Raw genomic sequence first — 24,443 nt, 5'->3', positions numbered from 1 at the left:
GATATAGTTCTCTTATTTTGTTTAAATGAAAATAAATTTATTTATATATGTATTCATGAGAATTGGAACCACTTGGAAAAGAAGCTGCATATCGGTGTACTAGAATTGAAGGATATGTATAGGGGTGTGTGTGTGTGTGTGTATTTTCATTTAAAATATGTATGTTATGTATTATCAGTATTTTGGGAACAGTGTTTATTACCACTATCACATTTTTTAAGGCAGTCCTCCATTTCCTTTGACTTCATGCTCTTGCAGAATGTAAGGGAAAAGAAGGTAGGGCATTGAATGCAAACTGTTCTACTGAACAGAAACATTTTATTAAAGCTAATGTTAAAAAAATTATGTAATACATAGGTTGAGAAAAGAGTGTTTGTACATCTGGGTATAGTGCTTAGATTATCTACAAATAGTTTGTTTTTAAAAGTCATATGATACATAGAGTACATAATCAGCAAAAACCCAAATTTAGGTGAATACATTTAAGACTACAGTTTTGATATTAGTATCCAAGTATTCGGGTACATCACTCATGAGAAGTTGTACAGAGATTTGGTTGAGGAAAGCAAAATATGTCAATGAGTGGAGATTGTCCCTCAGTAACTGAGAACTAGGGTAAGTTGTCCATTACTTCTGCTGAATGCCCATCTGTGGCTATTGCATTGTTACGTCACTGTCTGATTTACTGTGAAAGTGCCATCAACAGCTGAACAGAATCAGCATATATGAATGGAGAATCTGGAAGAGACAATTTTGAAACTCAGGGTATGTCTACGCAGCAAAAGAAAAGTCCTTCAGGGTGGGAGGGTCCCAAAGCCTGCACTCCAGCCTGAGCCTGGATGTCTACACAGCAACGAAACAGCAGGTTTTTCTTTGCTGTGTAGACATACCCTCAGTGACCCAACATTAACACGTAATTGGGAAGCCAAAGGAGGTTGACCAAGTGAACACAGCATGATTACAGCAATAGACAAAGGACCAAGGTGTCAAGTTGGCTGTGTTTTTTTTTTTTTTTGAGTTTTAGGTGACAAGCTCAGGAAAATCAAACCAAAACTCACTTTAAAGTGAGAACTTTTGCTCCATGATTTAGTCCCACGTGTTATATTTAAATTGTCTTAGGTCTTGTCTACACTTCCGCTTTACAGCGCTGAAACTTTCTCGCTTCAGGGGTATGAAAAAACACTCCCCTGAGCGATGGAAGGTTCAGCGTTGTAAAGTGGCAGTGTAGACAGTGCACTGGTGCTGGGAGCTACTCCCCTCATGGGGTGGGTTTTTTACAGTGCTGGGAGAGCTCTCTCCCAGCGTTGGTGCTGCGACTATGCTTTAACGTTGGTAGTGAAGACATACCCTTAGAAGGTATATAGGATGGTGAATCATAGAATATCAGGGTTGGAAGGGACCTCAGGATGTCATCTAGTCCAACCCCCTGCTCAAAGCAGGACCAAACCCCAACTAAATCATCCCAGCCAGGGCTTTGTCAAGCCTGACCTTAAAAATATCTAAGGAAGGAGATTCCACCACCTCCCTAGGTAACGCATTCCAGTGTTTCACCACCCTCCTAGTGAAAAAGTTTTTCCAGATACCAACCTAAATCTCCCCCACTGCAACTTGAGACCATTACTCCTTGTCCTGTCATCCGCTACCACTGAGAATAGTCTAGATCCATCCTCTTTGGAACCCCCTTTCAGGTAGTTGAAAGCAGCTATCAAATTCCCCCTCATTCTTCTCTTCTGTAGACTAAACAATCTCAGTTCCCTCAGCTTCTCCTCATAAGTCATGTGTTCCAGTCCCCTAATCATTTTTGTTGCCCTCCACTGGACTCTCCCCAATTTATCCACATCCTTCTTGTAGTATGGGGCCCAAAACTGGACACAGTACTCCAGATGAGGCCTTACCAATGTCGAATAGAGGGGAATGATCACGTCCCTCGATCTGCAGGCAATGCCCTTACTTATACATCCCAAAATGCCATTGGCCTTCTTGGCAACAAGCGCACACTGTTGACTCATATCTAGCTTCTCGTCCACTGTAACCCCTAAGTCCTTTTCTGCAGAACTGCTGCCGAGCCATTCGGTCCCTTCCCTAGTCTGTAGCGGTGCATTGGATTCTTCCGTCCTAAGTGCAGGACTCTGCACTTGTCCTTGTTGAACCTCATCAGATTTCTTTTGGCCCAATCCTCCAATTTGTCTAGGTCCCTCTGTATCTACCAGCGTATCTACCACTCCTCCCAGTTCAGTGTCGTCTGCAAACTTGCTGAGGGTGCAATCCACACCATCCTCCAGATCATTTATGAAGATATTGAACGAAACCGGCCTGAGGACCGACCCTTGGGGCACTCGGTTTGATACTGGCTGCCAACTAGACATGGAGCCATTGATCACTTCCCATTGAGCCGGACAATCTAGCCAACTTTCCACCCACCTTATAGTGCATTCATCCAGCCCATACTTCTTTAACTTGCTGACAAGAATACTATGGGAGACAGTATCAAAAGCTTTGCTAAAGTCAAGGAACATCACTTCCACTGCTTTCCCTTCATCCACAGAACCAGTTATCTCGTCATAGAAGGGAGTTAGATTAGTCAGGCATGACTTGCCCTTTGTGAATCCATGCTGACTGTTCCTGATCACTTTCCTCTCCTCTAAGTGCTTCAGAATTGATTCCTTGAGGACCTGCTCCATGATTTTTCCGGGGACTGAGGTGCGGCTGACTGGCCTGTAGTTCCCAGGATCCTCCTCCTTCCCTTTTTTAAAGATGGGCACTTCATTAGCCTTTTTCCAGTCGTCCGGGACTTCCCTGGATCACCATAAGTTTTCAAAGATAATGGACAATGGCTCTGCAATCACATCCGCCAACTCCTTTAGCACTCTCAATGAAGGAAAGCCTTCAACGTTCTGTAGCAATGTAGGCCAGAATGCTTTCTCCTCTCTCCTTCAGTATATGGTGATAGAGAAACAACCTTGTGTTTCTCCCACAGTGCTTGCACTGTCCATTTGTTCATCCTTTTCACATTTTTTATTACTTTGCTTCTGGCACCTTGACCCAGGTATTGGTTGCTAGTACCAGCAGTCATAAGATAGAGCATGACTAAAGTGCAGAAGTGTTTCATGTATTGTTCTGGTTGCAGGGTGAGCCCACGTGGGATTGTGAAGTATAGTGGATGAAAGCATAGATACAGGCAGTTTATATTAAAGAGATATTTCATGTCCACAGTCCCCTTGCATTTTCTAGCTGTTCAGAGGAGTCAGAATGAATCTTGAGAGGAAGCTGAGTTCAGTTGTCCTCGCTTGGAAGGATAGTCACCGTGATACAGATCCTCTGGAAGGAAGTAAAAGGAATAAAATAGGGCCTAATCTCTTTTCCTCAGTTGCTTATTTTCTGAGAATCACTTGTATTTAGTTGTCTACTTGAAATTTTAAGAGACTGAGGTTATGTCTACACTTGCGCTTTTGTCGGTATGACTTACGTCAGGGGTGTGAAAAACACACCCCTGAGCGACATAAGTTACACCGACAGACGTGCTGATGTGGACAGCGCTATGTCAGCGGGAGACACTCTCCTGCCAACGTAGCTGCCACCGCCGCAGCTCATTGGCGATGGTTTAATTATATGGATGGAGGTGCTCTCTCCTGTTGGCATAGAGTGGCTATGTGGGAGATCTTACAGTGGTGAAGCTGCATCGGTACAGCTTGCCCTTGTAAACTCTCTAGTCTAGATGTGGCCTGACTTTACAGGCTTTTAAAATTTTGGCCTAAGTTTATAGTCCTTATGGCTTCAAAGGAACCTTCCAAATGTAAACCAGTGCAGGGGTGGGTGGTGTATTCCTGAGGCCCTGTCTACATTGGCAAGTTCTGAGCAATAAATCAGTTTTCTGCTGAGGGTGTACACACTGCCATGCCACTTAGTGCGCAGAAACTGCGCAGTTGTAATACTTTAAAAAACCACCCCAATGAGAGGTGTACAGCTTTCTGCGGCGGGGCTACAGTGCTGCGATTCGCCTCCGGGAGGTATCCCACAATGCCTGTTCTCACCTCTCTGGTCATCGGTTTGAACTCTATGGCCATGCCCTCAGGTGACCAACGATCATCCCCACCCCGTAAATTCCTTGGGAATTTTGAAAGTCCCCTTCCTGTTTGCTCGGTGATGCTTGCAGTGGTCTCAGTGCATCTTTCCAGGTGGCCATGCCTGCTCCACGATCCCCAACTTGGAGCAATGTCGAGCTGCTGGACCTCATCAGTGTTTGGGGAGAGGAGACTGTGCCGTCCCAGCTGCACTCCAGCCATAAGAATTATGATACCTATGGACAGATTTCACAGTGCATGATAGAAAGGGGCCAGGACCAGGACACATTGCAGTGCAGGGTCAAAGTGAAGGAGCTGCGGAACGCGTACCACAAGGCGTGTGGGAGGCAAACTGCTGCTCTGGTACTGTGCCCACTAACTGCTGGTTCTACAAAGAATTGGGCACAATACTCCGTGGCGACCCCACCTCCGCTGCGAAGACCACTGTGGATACTTCGGTGGCTTGCATTCCAGTTGAGAGTGGACAGAGCCAGGAGGAGGAAATCTTGCACGAGGATGTGGAGGGGGGCTCAGTGGCAGAGGATGACTCGGAGGTCAGAGAGGCATGCAGCCAGAAGCTGTTTTCTACCCCGGAGGCAGCTAGCCAGTCACAGCTGTCGGATGTTGGTGAAGCGCAAACAGGAGAGGAGGTCCCTGGTAAGTGGATTTGATTTTGGGAATTGCTGAAGTGAGTTGTTGGGGGCAGGAGAGTTGCAGAAAGCAGGCTTGTCTCCCACCGCATGCCTAGTCTGAGCGGTGAAACAGGCTGTTGATTGAATCCCTCACTTCACGGGAATCTCCCTCAGAGATCTCCAGGAAACCCTCGTGGAGATACTGGGTGATCTGCTGCTGCAGGTTCTTCAGCAGAGCTGCTTTGTTTCTTGCCCCATTAACGGTAACTTTTCTGCGCCACTCTGCTGTCGGGAGGCGGGGGGGAGACCATTGCCACACACAGGCGAGCTGCATAGGGGCCAGGGCGGAAAGTACAGTCTTGGAGAAGACCCTCTCTCGATTTCCTGCTCAGCCTCAGCAGTGAGATCTTCCATAATGATCACAGCCTGTGGAAAGTGTGGGGACAGGAATGATTATCAGGCCTCCCCCCTACAGTACTGGCTCTCTCCAAGAGCCACATGCCCAGTGTACAGCAGGGTTGGGAAAGAGTGATTTACCCTGCCCCTGCTCACCATTTTGGGGGTCTTGTGGCATGTGTGATTGCCTGGGGTAAGCCGGTTAGTGACAGGTGTATGAGTACTGGCTGTGTTTTAAATCACTGAATCAATATTCTCTGTGTTGCAAACAATATTGCTTCTGTAAAATGTTGCGTTTAAACTTCACAGAGATGACGTTGGGAGCCCAGCCTTCCTCTTTGTTAGCAGCAGCTGAACGGCTCTGCAGAATTAGAAAGTGGTCAAGAAGAACTAAGGAGGACTTTCTGTATGATGTTATGATGCACTCTGCTGCCAAGAAAAAGGAATTGAAGGAGTGGCGGGACAGTGAGAAGAGGGAGCGAAAGGAGAACTCAGCGTGACAGAATGAAGCCACAGAGCGACTCTTAAAGGTTTTGGAGCACCAAGCAGTCACGCTCCAGGCAATACTAGCTCTTCAAACCGAGCAGCTCCATGCATGCCTGCCCTCCTCTGCAGCTGCTGTCGCAAAACTTTCCCATGCTTCTCTTCCCCGCCCCTTCCCCCCCCCAAACCTCCAACACACGGTTATCAACCTCCTGGCTCCAGTCTATACCCGCTATATTCCACTCTTCCCCACTCACAGTTCAGCACTGCGGACTCCCACTGCACTCAACACCCGGCCGTCTGCCGTTTGGTCCTGCTGAAGTACAGTACCTGCTGCGTTGTACTCCAAAGGGGAAAGTTGGATATGATCCCTGGACATACACATGTCTGTAGCCATCCTGGGACCCCTCCTATCTTGAGACCTTCCCTTCCCCCATCCGCCTTACTGCTGCTGATTTTTTGTTTGTTTGTTTGACTCTCTCCTCTGGTTGTTGTTTTTTAAGAAAAGAATTGTGTTGGTTTGAAAGCAATCTTTATTCTATTAATCGAAAGCAAAAAGAGCCTTGCAAAGCAACATAGAATTATGTTAAACCTACATATTTCATCGTCTGCACCAATCACTTCCTAGCATTACAAGCACTACACTCCTGAGCATAGCAACAAATATTAGTGGCTTTCAGCTTCAAATTGCTGCCTCAAGGCATCCCTGATCCTTATGGCCCTGTGCTGTGCCCCTCTAATAGCCCTGGTCTCAGGCTGTTCAGAGCTCAGGGTTCTGTTGACCAGTATGCTGCTCGCTCTCACTAACATGTCACGAATGGCAGTGGAATTATTTCTTACAAAGGCAAGAGGAGTGCGACATTGATCTTGCCACGTGTACTAGCTATGGCACGAGATCGCTTGTGGCATTCACAGAGGCACTGACCACAGGGGAACGCTGCTTTTGGGCTCAGGAAACAAACACTGAGTGATCGGATCACATCGTGATGCACATCTGGGATGACGAGCAGTGGATGCAGAACTTTTGAATGAGGAAAGCCACATTCATAGGACTATGTGATGAGCTTACCCCATGCCCTGAGTCTGCAGACTGCCTTATGTAATAGTTGAGAAGTGTGAACTGGCCCAGTAATCTCAATTGGTTGTCAGTTCTGAAACGTTATAATGGCAAGGTGAGTCAACTGTTTCAATTATCACTTTAGCCATTAGCATTTCACATAATTTAGGCAAGGTATCATGGTATAAAGAATTTAAATCAGGAGTCCTAGGTTCTCATCTCTGCTACTGACCTGCTGTGAGGCATGGGCAGGTCAGTACCTCTCTGCACCTCTGTTTTCCTTTCCTTTTAATTCTTCTGGGAATGGGCTTTCTCCCTATGGCCTCGTCTTCAGGTAGTTTGTTTATCCCACAATCTCGAACTGTGTCCTTCTTCCTTTTGGATACTAAAGTCTACATTGTCCCTGCTGCACTGGCAAAACATCCAACTTCATACTGTCTACAATGTAACGATGCATCGTAAATACAAAAGTCTGTGGTGCACTGAAAAGTAAAATATATGTCACAGATTTAAAGGGATTGGAGCAATCCTTTCAGTGTGTGAGGCCCCAACCATAGTTTTTCAGTATGGGTCATGCAACCCCCGATTCTGAGTCTGAACTTTTGGGCTGTAGCACACCCACTTCTTACTGTGGCTTTCAACAGAAAGTCCAACTGAAATCAGACTCCTGAGAGAGGCTCTACCTTCTGAAGGAGCAATGGAACCAGGAAAGTATTTGTAGTGAAGCAAGCAGCCTTTTCAAAACAAGATGGCATTTATTAGTCAACTGGAATAGAACATATGGCAGACCTTAGGTGAGCAAGTCTAAGGTTAAAACCAAGTCTAAGTCAGAATCCATATTGGTGGGAGCAATGGTCCCAAGATTCCATTCTCTTCTGAGATCTATGTTGTCTCCCAATATCTGTCTCTGGATATGTCTACATTGCAAAGTAAGCCCATTCTTGAGCCTGGGCTCCAGCCTAACTCCTCTTGCATCTGCACTGCAGTTGTGCTAACCTAGGGTTTGGATCCAGAGTTGCAGGACTATGCAGGGCTGGAGGGTCTGAACTGGAGTTAAGCCAGGATACAGGGTCCAAGTCCTAATGCTTTGCAGTGTAAACGCAACCCTGCTTGACTCAGGTCCCGGGAGTTAGCCAGAATCCCACAATTCCATGGGATAACTTCCTTCGTCCTTTCTATCCCAAGAATCTTCAATCCACTCCATTGAAAACAAGAAGCCGCCCCCACTTTGCAAACAGCAACAGCTCATGTCAGCGTTACCCATTCTTTTCTGATCATCAGTCTGTAAGCACACTGTCAGAGAGCCTCCTGGGTTTGCAATGGAGAGCTAACTGATCAAACCTTTTGCAAAGCGAGCTGCTTCATGGTCACGAGAGCACAACCAGATTGGTGGCCAGTAAAATTGTGGACTTCAGCAAAAGTACCAGGTCTGACTATGTGTACCAGGAAATAGCTTAAAAAACTGGCAGCTCTACAGATTTTTTTGGACAAGTGATCAGTGCAGGGAGAGTATTAAGAGGCTGAAGAGTGAGTACTGGAAGATCAGGGACAAGAACCACACCTCAGGCAACTCATCAACAACATGCCCATTTTACATGCCCATTTTATGATGTCTTTGGGTTTTGGACACTGCACCCAGCACAGAGTTAACTCTGCTTCATGATGACCTAGTCAGCAGGGGTATCTCCTGCTGGCCCCTGAATGCAGCATGGGAACTGATGGGAGCCAGCAACAGGCTACCAGTGTGGAGCTTGAATTGACTCTCCTTTTAATGAAAAAAGTCCCAGAGCAGGCTGTGGATCAGGATCAACAGCAAGTTCTCCAACACTGCTTGGAGGAACTGTTTGCTTTCCACCATTCCCCACCCCTGACAAGGAACAGCCCACTGACAAACCTGCAGAGAACCTGATGGAGACGGACGCTACCCAGAGCCTGGTAAGTGTGACTCAAATGTAAAGTTTATTATTACAGTAGTGGGAGAGAGTTCTGCTATAAGAAGCAATGCAAAAATAAGGCCTGGCTATCGGCGTTCGGTTACTAATGGCTGACTCTATAACAGCACATAGATGTCTTCCCTGTCTTCCCCCCAAATGGAGTTCAAAATGGTGACTTGGAATTTGAAATGTTCATAGACAGCTGAAAAAGTTATTTTAACTATGTCACAGATGTTTGCTAGGGTCATTCTTGTTTTCCTTTCAGTAATAAGAAGTTTGCCGCTCTGTAATCACTCCTCCTGGGTCTACTGAGCCACTTGTGAACAGTGAACTGTGTGCGTGTGTTTGGGAAACAGTATTCTATTTCCAAATCTAGTCTATTCAATTAAAGGTAATCCATGCAGTCTGCGGGTCACAAAATCATGTCTCCAAAGTATGAGTGTTTTTCCCCCCAGAACTGTGCCGGATGTGGGAGGGAGAAAAGCTGCAGATTTCAGTGTGTTTGCATGCAGCAGTAACAGTGCAAGCTGTTAAATGAGCAAACACAGCATGGTGTTAATTCCCTCATGGATTCTGACCCAAACCTGGTTGCTAATAGCGGCAAACTTTTCCTGAAGCAGAAACTCCAGATAGTTACCTACATTGTGGGGAAAGGCATATTTTCCAGGCTCCCCCATATAGCTGACCAATCCACTCCACTCACAAATGTGCTGCTCAGTCACTATATGTTTGAATACATGAGCTGTATATATTACAGGTCTCCATCCCCCAGCTTGGAATAACATCTCCCTCTGCCAATAGATCACCAGAAAAACAGTTATGTCTTCCAAAATATGAAAGGCCTAAAATGTCAGAAAAAGCCTTTTGCAGCAAAGGCACTATACCCCTTTCTGCCCACCCAAATATGGCACTTGGTTATTTTTTTTTTTGAAACAGAAAAAGATTAGTGTTTTAAACTTACCACTGTTTCTGCACTTCTCACTGCAATTAAGTTGGCTATGTCTGGAGACAGTATGAGGACTGAAGTATCCCCCTCACAATATGTGTTGGTTCACTTTAGAAATGTTACATTTTATGTCCTTCAGATTCCACAATAATTAATTCTGTGCTCTTGCACAGAGCTAGTTTAGCCAGTAACCCTGAGTTTCTTTGTCCTATTTCAGAACCTTCAAGCTATGTTGCCTGCTGTTCTTCAGGAACTTGATCCGCAGCCCAACGTATCCTCATGGATGATTCTGAAAGGAGGTGTTTCCATGATGTTATGGTTGATGTTCTTGAGAGGGTAGACCAGCAGGTCCAGTACCAGAAGAAAAGGGCTGAAAGACTGGAACAATGGCATGCTGACAGGCAGCAGGAAAGGCTAATGTTTGCTGCCCAAGTGGAAGACAGGGTTTCAGTGAGGGAGCAGGCACTTGAAAACTGTTCTTGGAACAGGAATGGTAGCTAAGGGAAGAGGACAGAGCTAAACAGAGAGAACTGTTCCAGCAACTCCTGTCCATAATGACTGCAAGAGCACCAGCTTCTGCTGCCTCCCCCACACCATGGCATGATCACCCTGCAGCATACCAGCAGTAGCTTGAATATCCCCATGTTGGGGCAGCTTGTGCATTCAGGAGTCATGACGTGTGGGGCAGGACAACTACACACCATGCGGCCTTTCTTTTTCAACCCCTTTCCAGTGGAAACCTCCACCCATCTCCCCTGCTGTCAAGTGAGGGGAAAATATGTATAGAAGGGAAATGAGAATGTGGGGCATGGGGACATGTAGAAGTAGATTGTGTTGGGTCCTTTTTTGTGTGTGTTGTTTTATAATGGCAGCTGGTCTGCCCAAGACTGAGTGTTTTAATATTTTAAGACATTTTTACAAATAAAGCATGCTATGTTTTCAAGCAAGTTTGTTATCACTGCATCACCTGTTGCAATCATGATTTGAGTTAATACAGCTTAAAACATGTTCAGGAGCAATTAAGCATTAGTGAGCAAGCAGTATTCGTCTATTTAGCTAGGTATAGCGATTCATATTTCAATAAATATGGTCTGTACAGCCATTCTGCTACCCCTTCCCCCTCACCAAATTCATTATTTGTGTCATTGACTTCTGTTGCATGGTAATGAAGCCCACTCCCCTCCAAGCACATTTGTACAGGTACTATTCCCCCTCTTCCATTGGGACATTAAAGTCCATAATGTGAAAACACAAAGCACCCCTGACCTCTGCTGCCTAGGTACAACCAGTTCCCGCAGTGGTGGCTGTGCTTTCTGGTTGAGGGTGCTGTTCCAGTGTCCCCTTTCTGTCATAGGCCTGTGAAGGAGGAAATGGCTCACCTCTGGCTTCACAAAGGTTGTGAAGAGCACAGCAAGTGACAATAATGTGGACAACATTGATGACACTGGCATCCAAATGGGTTTGTAGACACCTCCAATGTGATTTTAATCTGCCAAAAGCACATTCAACAGCCATTCTACAGCTGCTACTTAAACCTGTTTTTTGCCAGGGCCTCTGAAATAAGGGTACAGTTTGGCATCGTGAACTTTTCCTGTATAGCCCATGTTGACATTCATAAAAATGCCTTTATGGTCCACTAGTGCCTGCATAACAATGCGATTTATGTACTCATGTGGTTCTTGAGGAGGGCAAACTGTAGACACATGAGTCCCCTCAATAAGCCTGGCATAGTTAGGAAACCCCGTTCCCTCAAAAATCAGTAATTTCCTCAGGAATATCTTTAATGCCTGCCTACTTGGGGTAAACCAGACTCCTGATTGCCTCAGAAACCTCCGCCTCTACCTTACCCACCATCTACTTTCCAACCCCAAACTGGTTGGCAATGGACCTGTAGCAGTTGGGTAATCAGCTTCCAGACAGTTATAGCAACCCACTTTTGGACTGGCAAAGGTGACCTCAGAGGTGTGTCTTTACGTTGGAGGATTCTGCTCACAAAGCTCCAGAATTTTGGCTTTCTTCATGCAAAAGTTCTGGACCCACTGCTGGTCATCCCAGGATGATGTGGTCCTACCAATCTGTGCTTGTGGCCCTGTGCCAGAAGCAGTGGTCTGTGTAAGATGGTATCAGCGGCTATGCCAATTATAGCATCTGCCAGTATGAGTCTATGGTGGGGGGTGGTATTCTGCTGCCGCCTCTGTCAGGTACCTTTTGGTGGGACATAAAATGCCACTTAAAGAGCTACCAGTGCCTCACGAATGCTCTGCCAGTTTCCTGACACACAAGTGAAAGCACAGGCAAGGGAAGTTCATCAAAAGGCACCTCCTCCATGTTGCTGGTTTCAGTAGCTGAAAGTGCACGGACCAAAGTGACTGCTCAGCAGGCTCTGTTGGTGAGCAGATCAAACTTCCTGTGACTTGCACTTTGAGCAGTAAAATTTTGCTCACCGTACATCACGGTCCTAGAGCTAGACCAGCCACATTTCACTGGGAGGAGGGTGCTAGGGACTCTGGGATGTGGTTACTAGACTTGGGTCTGCTGATTCAAGTCCCACTAATCCTATGCTTATATTGCTGTGTAGACATACCCTCTGTGTCCCAAACTCCCAAGCCCAGTTCTTAACAGCCACCTGACACTTCATTCCTTTATTTCTTGCTTGTAACCACGCTGTTCACACACTGAGCCTGCTTTGGCTTCCCAGATGTTAATCATAAATGTTCAGTCCTTGAGTGTCTTGTTGTCTCTTCCAGATTCTCCATTCCTGAGCCTGCTTTGGCTTCCCAGATGTTAATCATAAATGTTCAGTCCTTGAGTGTCTTGTTGTCTCTTCCAGATTCTCCATTCCTATGTTCTGATTCCGTTCAGTTCTTGATGGCTCCTTCTTACCAACTCAGAATATGTGACATAACCATCCCCATCCCTTATTGCTCCCCGCCCCCTCAGTGACAGTCGGTGTATAGCAGGACAATGTGGGTGGGTAGATTGAGGCACACATGTGGATATAAAAATATTACCAAAAATGTCCACATTTATCACAGTAGTGAACTAATTTTTAATGTTAGAATAAATAACACAACTACTGTGAAAACAAATAGTACAATAAAACCTCCATTTTAAAATGTACCTAAAGCTGCTGTAGAACTTCTGGCCTGCTGTGTTCCGAGTGCCACAGAACTTGGGTTTGTTTTGCTGCAGAATACATAGAGGAGTGGGGAAAGTTTACGTTGGTGCAAAAAGGCATATGTGAATTTTTTTTTTAAGGTGTCTTCGCTTGTGTGAGTTTGAACTAAGCACAAACTTCCAGTATGTTAATTTACTGTTCACTTTGGCTTCTTATGAGAGAACTGAAGGTAGTTCAGTTTTCCTACACCCCCAGAGACTGAGTAAGTCGGGTAGTCTTATGATAGCATGCTTGCAGACTTGGTTGATAAGTCGGACATCTAACAGTCAGAAACACACTGTACTTATAGCAGTTTTACTAACTTAGCCTACTGGGGCACTTTATTGTTTAAAGTCCCATTGCAAAAAGATTACCAACAATGCTGCTGCTTAGATATGTTTAGTGAAGTTTTGCAGTGACATTAAGGGTATGTCTACGCTGACAGTTACATTGCTGGCAGTTACATCACTGCTCAGAAAGCACTGAAGGGAAAGAGCTGTTGTGTGTTCACATTGGCAGCTGCCTGCGCAAGAGCATGTTCACACTTGTGGCCCTTGCAGCGGTGTACTCTGGGTAGCTATCTGACAGAGCATCTCTTCCTTTTCTGCTGCTAAGGGGGTCGCGGGGCATCCTGGGTGCTGTCCCAATGCCCTGTGATGCATTTCTTCGCTTCCCAGCAATCCCTGTGCTTCTGCCCACATTTGGCACCATCTTTCAACGGGTTGTGTACTGCGTGCCCTGCCTCTTTGGACTGCAGGAATGGCTTCCGAACTGCTGACCAGTATGCTGCTCGCTCTTACTAACACATCACAAGTGGCAGTGGAGGTATTCCTTCAACTACAAAGGCAAGAGGAGTTTGACATTGAACTCACCACGCGTAGTAGCTACGACACAAGATTGCTTATGTCATTCATGGACGTGCTGACCACAGTGGAACGCTGCTTTTGGGCTCGGGAAACAAGCACTGAGTGGTGGGATCACACTGTCATGCACTTCTGGGATGATGAGCAGTGGCTGCAGTACTTTTGGATGAGGGAAGCCACATTCATAGGACTATGTGATGAGCTTGCCCCAGCCCTGCGGCAGAAGGACATGAGAATAAGAGCTGCCCTATCGTTGCAGAAGGGCGTGGCAATTGCACTGTGGAAGCTGGGTACTCCAGACTGCTATCAATCGGTCACTAACCAGTTCAGAGTGGGGAAAGTCGACTTTTGGACTCGTGTTGATGGAGGTGTGCAGGGCCATTAATCGCATCCTGCTCCGAAAGACCATGGCTCTGGGAAAAGTGTGTGACATTGTGGATGGCTATGCACAAATGGGCTTCCCTAACTGTGAGTGAGGGGTGGGGGGGCGGCGCGTGAGCAATAGCTAACACGCATATTCCAATTCTGGCACCAGATCATCTAGCTACCAAGTACATTAATTGGAAGGGGTATTTCTCTATGGTTCTCTGGGCGCTTGTGGATCACCGTAGGCTTTTCACGGACATTAACGCAGGCTGGTCCAGAAAAGTGCATGACGCATGCATCTTTCAGAACTCTGGCCTATTCAGGAAGCTGCAAGCAGGGACTTTCTTCCCAAAAATCACCATAGGGGAAGTCGAAATGCCCATTGTGATCCTGGGAGACCTTGCCTATCCCTTAATGCCATAGCTTATGAAGCCATACATGGGGCACCTTGACAGCAGCAAGGAGCGGTTCGACAACAGGCTGAGCAAGTGCAGAATGACTGAGTATGCTTTTGGCTGTTTAAAGGCCCGCTGGCGCTGCCTATGTGGGAAGCTGGACTTGGCCAATAACAATATTCCTATGCTTATAGCAGTGTGTTGTACTCTCCATAATATTTGTGAACGGACGGGTGAAAGCTTCACTCAGGGCTGGACTACTGAGGCTCAGCACCTGGAGGCTGAATTTGAACAGCCAGAGACCAGTGCTATTAGAGGGGCACAGCGTCAGGCCATAAGGATCCAGGGATGCAATTTGAAACTGAAAGCCACTAATAATTGTTGCTATGCTCGGGAGTTAAGTGCTTGTAATGCTAGGAGGTGATTGTGATTGGTGGGGACAATGCACTGTGAAGGTTTAAGAAAATTGCTTGTTGCTTTGCAGGGCTCTGTTTGCTTTCAATTAATGGAATAAAGATTGCTTTCAAACTAAAACAATTCTTTTATTAAAAAACAACCAGAGGGGGGAGAGAAACAAAATAACACATCAGCACTGAAGGGTATGGGGGAGGAGAAGGTCCCAGGAGGAGGTGGGGTCCCGGGACGGTTAAAGATTTGTGAATGTCCGGGTATCATATGCAACCTTGTCCTTTGGAGCACAGTGCAGTGGGTACTGCACTTCAGCAGGACTAAACTGCAGAGGGATGGGTGTTGAATGTGGTGGGTACTGGGAGTCTGCAAGGCTGGGCTGTGATGGGGCAGGAGAAGAATGCATTGGGTACAGATTGGAGCCCCGAGGTTGATAAGAGTGAGTTCACGGTGTCTGGGGGGGCGCACGGGAAAGAGTTTTGCGACAGTGGCTGCAGGGGAGGGCGGGAGTGGAGCTGCTCGGTTTGCAGTGCTAGTAGCGCCTGGAGAGCGTCCACTTGGACCTCCATAATGTTTAAGAGCCGCTCCGTGGCTTTGTTCTGGCGTGCCGCTTTCTCCTTTTGGTCCCTCTTCTCACTGTCGTGCCTCTCCTTCAATTCTTGTTTTTCAGCGGCGGAGTGCATCATGACATCACGCAGAAATTCCTCTTTAGTTTTTCATGGCTGCTATCTAATTCTGCACAGCCATTCAGCCAGCGATAACAAAGAGGGAGGCTGATCTCACAAGATCATCTCTGTGAAGCCAAAACATTTTACACAAGTAGTATTGTTTAGAACACACAGACCACTGATGTAAAACACTGCCACTATTCACATTCCTGTCACTAACTGGCTGACCCCAGGCAATCACACATGAGCCACAAGACCCCCAAAATGGTGAGTAACCGCAGGGTAAATCAGTGTTCCAGGACTGTACTGTACACTGAGCATGTGGCTCTTGGGGAGAGCTAGCACTGTAGAGCGGGGCCTGATAATCATTCCTGTCCCCACATTTTCCACAGGCTGTGTTCATTATGGAAGATATCTCGCTGCTGAGGGTGAGCAAGAAATCAAGGGAGGGTCTCCTCCAAGATTGCGGCTTCCGCCCTGGCCCTTATGCGGCTCGCTTGTGTACAGCAATGGTGTCGTACCCCACCCCCCTGCCCAGTGACGGCAGAGTGGTGAAGGAAAGTTACTGTTAATGGGGCAAGAAACAAAGCAGCTCTGCCAAACAACCTGTGGCAACTGATTTCCCAGTCTCTCCATGAGAGTTTCCTGGAGATTTCTGAAGCAGATTCCTGTGAAGTGAGGAAGTCAATCAACATCCTGTTCCACCGCTCAGACTAGGCATGTAGTGGTATGTGCATCGTACAGACTCTACCCTGCTTTCTGCAACCCTCCCGCCCCCAACAACTCGCTTTTCGCAAAATCAAAGCCATTTACCAGGGGCCTCCTTTTCTGTTTGCACTTAGCCAAGCTCCGACAGCTGTGACTGGCTAGCCTCTTCCGGGGTAGAAAAGAACTGGCTGCATGCATCTCTGACCTCCGAGTCATCCTCTCCCTCTGGGTCCCGCTCCACATCCTTGTCCAAGATTTGCTCCTCCTGGCTTGGTCCACTCTTGACTGGCATGCGAACCACCGAAGTATCCACAATGGCCTTCGCAATGGAGGTGGGGTCGCCACCGAGCATCACGGTCCGGCTTTTTGTAGAACTGGCAGTTTGTGGGTGGAACGGCGGTTTGCCTCCCGCACCTTGTGGCAGGTGTTCCGCAGGTCCTTCACTTTGACCCTGCACTGCAGTGTGTCCCGGTCATGGCCCCTTTCTATCATGCATCGTGAAATCTGTCCATAGGTGGTATAATTCCTATGGCTGGAGCGCAGCTGGGACTGGACAGCCTCCTCTCCCCAAATGCTGATGAGGTCCAGCAACTCGATATTGCCCCAAGGAGTGGATCGCCTGGTGCATGGATCAGGCATGGCCACCTGGAAAGATGCGCTGAGACCACTGCATGCATCACGCAAACAGGAAGGGGACTTTCAGATTTGCAAAGGAATGTATGGGGTGGGGCTCCCATTGTGTCACCTGAGGGCAGGGCAGTAGAGTTCAAACCGATGACCAGAGAGGCGAGAACGGGCACTGTGGTGCAGCGCTGTAACTGACCAGGGTGTCTACACTGGCACCACAGCGCTGGACGCCTCTCATCAGGGTGGTTTTTTATACAGCGCTGCAACTGTGCAGTTTCTGAGCACTAAGTGGCGTGGCAGCGTGTACACCTCGGGAGTTACAACGCAGAAAGCTGCTTTGCTACGCAGAAACTTGACAGTGTGGACAATACCTAAGTGATTAAGAGTCTACCTTAATGGTGAGACAATGAGAATGTTTAATTGAGCATTTTGTTGCCTCAAGAGGGGACAATTTACCATTGAGTCTGGATTTAGTATTCCTGAATGTTGTGCCCAGGAGGCCCATTGAGTTTCTGTGGGCCAGCAACTATCAACATTAATTTCTTCTAGAATAAAGGAACAGATCTTAAATTATGTGCAGTAAAGCAGCAACAATAAATAAAACCCGTGAATACAGTCAACTCTTTTTTAAAAGAGACTACAAAAGGAATAAACTTCCATTTCCTCAAAGATGAAAATACATTAAAAAAAATCTAATTAAAAGAATCCAGTAGGCTTATTTCCTGTCTACCAAACTATGTGTTTAAAACAACAGAATTTTTTGCATATGTGTTTAAAGGAATAGGTCTGTTAGAACATTAACTTTGTAGCAGTTTTTATAATGTATTAATATTTGAGACAGCCTGTCCTGTCTGCATGGTCCTCCCCTTAGAGGTGCGAGTGTCCCACCATCCTAAATAGCTCTTTAAAGGAAATGCTATAAGTCCAATTCCAGGGAACTTTTTTCCTCATTTATTCTAGTTCTTATACTGGTGTCTTAATTGTAGCCTTTAGGCTATCTGATACCAATTCTTAGAAACAAATAATCCCCGATGCCTTTAGAGGTGGTTATATCTTTAGGAATGCTTGTTTCTGGTACTGCTCTAAACATATGCTAAACACCTCGGTACAAGGTAATGGCTTTCAGGTACATGAAGAGTACCTTATGGTATGGTATGTTCATTAAATATTCTAAGGTAGCAGTATCATAAATGTTCTATAATTGCCATAATCAGTGTTTTGTTTTGTTTTGTTTTTAAAAAAGGTACTGCTCAGTGCCTGTTCAATTATACCACTCTAGTAAGGTTCCATCAATTATGGAGTATTATAGCTCTCTGTCAGGAATCTAATCACTTTACAATTAGCTTTAACAGCAGCACTGTGTGGAAGCAATAAAGCTTCCATATTTATAGCGACAACATAACGTGAAGTTAGAATCTCTGTGCCATAGTGTTTTGGCACATCTGAGCTTCCCTTCTGACAAGTCTAGTTCTTTGCTGGAAGGGAGATTTACCACAATGCAGGATATTGGGATGACCTTTTTAAAAGGCAGGAAAAAGATGGTAGCATTATTTAAAAAAATATACCATTAACTGAGATGTACTGACTCAGTAGAAACAAAATACAGATGTATCCACAGTTCCGTCTTCAAAGGATAATGCTTATAACCAAAAATTAAGTTAACACAAGCACCAGAGAGAGAATTTGGCCTAGACCTACAACCATGTATGCAGAACACTACTTTTCCTACAGGCAGCCTCCCCTCTTTTTTTCCCATGCAGCAAATTTCTAGCACTTAATTGCTGCACACCTTCTCTTCTGGAAATGCTCTGGCAACCGTTCACTTCACTGGGGACAAGGCATCCTTTGTCATCTTTGCCTTTCGCATCTTTTCAGACTGAGTCATTTAACTGTTTTGTTCAGTCTTATAATGAGAAGTGACTATCCTGAAGCCCATGGCACTTGTACATAATTTAAAACATACAAAGTTAATAATTCTTCAAGTAGATGCAGCTGTGTATTCCACATTGATGTGTGTGTGCTCAGTGGACTGAAGCTGGAGAATTTTGCCTAGCAGTATCTAGGAAGCAGCTCTCAAGCCTCATGGAGACTAACATGGTATTTTAACAGCTAGGTTCAAATTTTATAACTTTTATAAAATTCAGGCCCTACCAAATTCATGGTCCATTTTGGTCAATTTCACGGTCCTAGGGTTTTAGAAATTGTAAATTTCAAGATTTCAGCTGTTTAAATCTGGAATTTCACAGTGTTGTGATTGTAGGGATCCTGACCCAAAAAAGGAGCTGTGGGGTGGTTGCACGGTTATTATAGCGGGGGTTGCGGCATTGCTACCCTTAGTTCTGTGGTGCTGCTGGCAGTGGCACTGTCTTCAGAGTTGGGCAGCTGGAGAGTAGCAGCTGCTGGCCGGGAGCCCAGCTCTGAAGGCAGAGCCGCTGCTGCCTGCGGAGCTGGGCCTTCAGTCAACAGCTGCCACTCTCCAGCAGCCCATCTTTGAAGGCAGCAGTGCAGAAGTAAGGGTGGCATGGTATGCTATTGCCACCCTTACTTCTGTGCTGCTGCTGGCAGGGCGCTGCCTTCAGAGCTGGGCACCTGGCCGCGCAGAAGTAAGGGTGGCAATACCGCGACCCCCATGTAAATCCCTTTTGGATCAGGATGCCCAATTTTACATCTTTATAGTAGAGGGTAAAAGCACACAAAAGACCAGATTTTATGGTCCTTGAATTTGGTAGGGCCCTACTTATAATAAACCATAGTGGCAGCTGGTGGTGACCCCTATACTTAGATTGAAGAGCACTTAATTATAAAGATTCTTGTGACTCTTTTTTTTTTTTTTTTTTTAGAGAAGCTGTTAACACATCCTCTACCAGGTGATGCAGCTGGTCCTGTAATTCAAACTGAGTATAATAGGTTTGGGGAAGGTTCTAAAAATTGTAAATAATGGTTTTTAAATAGTTATAAATATTTTGATAATACATACAGTAGCCATTCTTTGAAGTTGTTAGCTGTGCAGGTGTGCTCAAATATTTTCACTGCAGCTAAGCTTCAAAGGCCCAGTATCTTTGAAGCAAGAACAAACTAACTTTATAGAGAAGGTAACAACTTTTGCTGTGTTCATGGGACTGGTATGTCAATTTTGGCTGGGGGAAGATGGTGGAGATTGAGTGCAACTCAAATAGTGCACCATGCAATTGTTGTGCATTTAATCTGCATTATTTGGTCATTCTGATCTAGGATTTATCACTGTAGTTAGCCAAACTGTTTGTTTTTTCTTTAAAACAAACAAACCAAAAATTACTCAAAACAAACCCGCCTCTACCCATCCAACAAACCAACACACTTTTGAACAGTCTTTGAAACATGCTAAAGACCCGTAGTCTAGGACATAACTTGGTCTTCAGAATGATTGCATCCAAAAGTAAATCTACACCAGCAAACCACTTTCTCCACAAACTTGTCAGAGTCAAATTATACTTAGTGATAACTAGTGACTTGCTACTTTTTCATATGATCCCGCTGCCCTCACTTGAAAGACGAGAAGCTATCAGAGAATCCACATTATGTTTTGGGCCAGAGGCAAGTTTTGCTTACCTATGATGGCTCCTAGTATGTAAAACTATTCTATTGTTCCCCCTTCTTTTATTCCTTTTTTAAAATTTCTATCTGAATTAATTTGTTCTCACTCTTCGCCCTCCCCCATGAAGGTCTAATATAAATATTGGTCCTGTACATAACTTTTCCTTTTCTTTTCTTCCTACCTAGAATCTCCATCAATGTGTCATTCTTGCAGTATTGGAAGAGTATTGTAAGAGAGGTTTTATTATATAACCTTGGAGTTATTGTTCTTTCTTGGGTGGGTGCTTTTATAACTCCTCATCTTGCTAATAAAATCTGATACTGCAACAAAAATGCATGTATATTTCATGACAAATATGCATCGGTGTCTCATCCACAGATTTTATTTCTTAAAGCTGTTTCATAATTAAACATGCTCTTTATTATTTGCAATTACTGCTTCTTGTTAAAATAATTTGGTAAATACATTTTTAAAGGTTAATATATTTTAAATCTTCTTGTATTTTAGTAATAATTGAATCTCTGAAAGGCCTACCTCCGGTAAATGAGGAAAGCATCATTTTTAAAGGAGATCGGCATGCAGCAGGAAAGGTGTGTGAAACACAAAAACTATTATATTGTATTGCAGTTTGTTCTGTAAAATATTTGCTAGGTTACTTTGCTAGCTCTTTTTAGTTTAGAGTGTGACTATTTTTACATATGTGTTTGAACACCTAACCTACGTATCTTGCATTTAACAGACTGTATATGTAATACTAGAATAATTAACCATACTTCTAATACTTTCAAGGAAAAAAGTCTTGGTGTTTTTATAAAACTGAGTTTTCAATAAGACACTTCAGAGGTATTCTTGTAAATGAAAATATTTCTTAACGGGACACAAACTTCAAATCATGCATATATGAATATTTTACCTTCTCTTACAAGTTACATTCAACATAACTATAAATGAAACATCAGTTTTTTTGTTTTATTTTGTGCATTTGACAGCATTTTTCTATAGCAGGGTTTTTCAAACTGGGGTCCACGGATCCCTGGAGGTCCGTGAGGGTACTCCCGGGGGTCAGTGAATCATGTCTGGGGCCCCTGGTCCTGCTGATCAACTCCTCCTCCTCCCCCTCCCTCACAGCGCCTCCTGCATGCTGCGGAACAGCTGTTCAGCAGGGTGAAGGGAGACACTGGGAGGGAGGGGAAGGAGCAGGGATGGGGCATGCTTGGGGGAGGAGGAGGAAAGAGGTAGGGAAGAGGAGGGGCGGCAGGGGGTGGGAAGAGGTGGGGTGTGGTCTTGGGGAAGGTGTGGAGTTGGGGTGGGGGTGGGGGTTTGGGGAGTCCTCAAATTTTTAAATCAAAATTGGGATACTCGGGTTCCTAAAGTTCGAGAACCGTTGCTCTATAGTCATTTTCACTGTAGTCCATTTCCCCCTCTTGTTTATGTGGGAATTGGACAGCAGTGGGGGAGAAGCACTCTTTTTTCCCCCCAAAAAAGAAAGGGTTTGAAAATTACAAACATTGACTTTTTTTATTGTGGGGTTGCACCAGTGAAAAACTCTCCCATTTTATTTTAAACTGACTAGATTTCAAGATCTTTATCCTTTAAAGAATTACAGGACAAGAAAAGAGTTTCTGCTGTTGTTTGATTTCAGGCATGTAAAAATGATCTAAAAGTTAGCTCTTTTTAGCAGTAAAGTTTGGAGAGGGTAGGATCTACCCCTAAACTGTAGGAAAGGTATGGGGTGTTTTTAGATCTCTGCTGCTGTTTTAACCTTGGGCTAATGTTATGTTGTTCAGATATAATCAGATATGTTCTCTGAGAAAATTGACTATTAAACCTTAGTTGCTTATGAAAAGTTGAAAAGTTGCTTATGAAAGTTGATTTACAGGGCTTTCTCTCTGGAAAATTTCAAAGTTCTGATGCAAACAATGAAGGTGGGTGTTCGGGATTTTTTTTTAAATAAACTTTTTTTTATAATGGAAAGAGTTAGGTTGCTTCTGGCTCCTATTATGATAGTCTGTATAAATTAAGACGGAATGCACATTTCCTATTTAAAAATAAAATCGTGAAACCTCTTTATCAACACTTAGTATTGATATCTAACTACTAGCAAGCTTACTGTATAATTTTAGGAATGGGAGTCTTTGTGTAGTCAGGAACTATCTGCAGCTCTCTTCAGAGTAGGTATCCCAACATTGATCAACAACTTTTCAGAAGGTAAGTTCCTGGTCATAGGAAAGATAATAGGGTTTTGTTTCCACCAGTCTGTTGAGTCAGCTGCTTGTGGAATAATGGACTCTGACGCATGCAAAGGAGAAGGAGTTTTTCCGCGTTTTCTTAAATAGAAAACAGACCTATACTTGGTGCAGGAGAGGGAGGAGAGGGGTGTCAGGGTACCAATTCCAGGTGCTTGAATTTAAGGGTCTGCTTTGGCTTTAGAATTTAGAACTTCCTGACAGCTACTGTAAAACTTATACAAATGATAGGGGTAGGATTTGATGGATGTATTGTATTGAAACTTATACAAATGGTAGGGGCTTTGATGGATGTCACATGATTAGCAGAGTTACAGCTTTTCAGAGAGATGGGGAAAAGAGATTGTGCCTAGAGCTGGATGGGAAATGGTTTTCCTGTGAGAGTTCAGAAACTTTTCTACTCTGCAACAGGACAAAATCAAGACGTTTCAAAATGTTTAATAAAAAGTGAGAGGTCTCTTCTCTCCCCCACTTCCTCCCCCAGTCCCATGTGAGTGCCATAAGAACTATAGTCAGCCTGTCTGTCTGGCCCAGTGAATACAGAATTATTTATATGACATGAGATAAATTGAGGACTTGAATCTGGGCCTCTCAAATCACAGGTGAGAGTCCTAACCACCAGACTATTGGCTTTTCTGAGGTGGGATTTTTTCTGTGTTTAAAACCAGAGAATCCATCCTAGATCTGAGAAACATTCCCAACAAAAATTTCCTTAAAACAGATATGTTTAATTTTCCAATGGAAAAACTGTGATGATGAAAAAAAATTCCTGACCAGCTGGTGTAATAGTGCCTTCCATCTTAGAGTGTGTGCTATGCACTCCCCTTCTCTGGCTAGCATGGAGAGTATAGGGCTCTGGTACCTTCTTTCTCCTCTCCAAACCTTTGCAGAAACTATCACTATTAGGGGCACTGGTTCTTCAGAGTTCTTCTGTTGGTAAGTCAAAGGATTTCTGTCATGCCTGATCCCTGCATGGTTCCTTTTAATCTCACTTCCTTACTATATGTTTGTTTCTAGACACATGTGGCCAGGTCTTTCTCCACCTAATTTCAGTATGATCCACCTGCTTATCAAGACTTCATTCAGACTTCAGTTTTTCCTCAGAACTCAGTGAAAAATTTGAAGCCATCTAATTGCAGAACAAATTTAAGTGGGTTTTTTAGATTAAATTGTACTTTCCCCCTATATTTTATACCTACTTGAAAAGAAAATTATATCCATTTTGTTTTAAACAGGGAAAGAAATTGTTCTTGAAAAATACTTTCTTTAAAAATTGCTACCTTCCAATTGAATAGCAACAATTTGTGGCTGTATTGGTATCAGAAGCCAGAAATGAAAAGCCCAAGAGTCTGTAAAATAAGTTTCCATTCTGCTTTTATACTTTAAGTATTAAAATGTTTCTGCACATTGGGTACTAGCTGCACAGTGAAGGCTTTCTCTGGATTGAACAAGCAATAAAGTGTAAAGGAAGGAGATTTTTACAGTCTGTTACTTCTCATCAAGATAGTGGTTGCCAGCTGTCTTAAAGCTGATTATCTTAATTTAACTGCAGATTTTGAAAAATCAGTTGACCCATTCTGAGAAGTGTTTCAGATTACATACAAGCTGTTTGAATTATATCAAAAGAAAATGGATTACTTATCTAAATTATATATTTAGATAAGTAAAATTATAATTTAGATTAAAAAAGAATATGAGCATGATACTTGGATTATTACAAATCATTTAGTGCTGTAAATCTGTGTGGTAACTTGCAAATGTGGGCAATTACACAATACATAGTGAACCTATAGGGACACATTCCCTCGTCCAAAGAGTTTCCAGTCTAAATAAGACAAGTTGCACAAACACAGCAGTACAAGTGAGGGATGCAGTGTGGATGGTAAAAAGGGAGGAAGGGTTGCGTGAAGAGGTGAATTTGA

General features: G+C 44.4%; 1 protein-coding gene and 1 long non-coding RNA gene across 6 annotated transcripts in view; both read left to right on the top strand.

The window, feature by feature from the left end:
- The window catches only part of NAF1 (nuclear assembly factor 1 ribonucleoprotein), a 72,275-nt gene that overhangs the window by 16,269 nt on the left and 31,563 nt on the right, over window positions 1–24,443 (top strand). For all 4 annotated transcript variants that reach the window (XM_075127780.1, XM_075127779.1, XM_075127781.1 and 1 more), the window contains exon 4: window positions 20,783–20,865. In XM_075127780.1, coding sequence (XP_074983881.1) covers window positions 20,783–20,865 — 83 coding nt within the window. The remainder of the gene's footprint in view (window positions 1–20,782; window positions 20,866–24,443) is intronic.
- On the top strand, window positions 3–10,452 carry LOC142071901 (uncharacterized). 2 transcript variants are annotated; one of them, XR_012668124.1, is made up of 3 exons: window positions 3–8,564; window positions 8,829–8,954; window positions 9,727–10,452. It is a non-coding gene; the product is annotated as an uncharacterized LOC142071901 (long non-coding RNA). The 2 variants fall into 2 exon arrangements; XR_012668125.1 differs by lacking the exon at window positions 8,829–8,954.

The sequence above is a fragment of the Caretta caretta genome, chromosome 4 (assembly GCF_965140235.1).
Source record: "Caretta caretta isolate rCarCar2 chromosome 4, rCarCar1.hap1, whole genome shotgun sequence".
Taxonomy (NCBI): Eukaryota; Metazoa; Chordata; order Testudines; family Cheloniidae; genus Caretta; species Caretta caretta.
The sequence above is the reverse complement of the archived record's forward strand: the minus strand, read 5'-3'. Positions and strand labels throughout refer to the sequence as shown.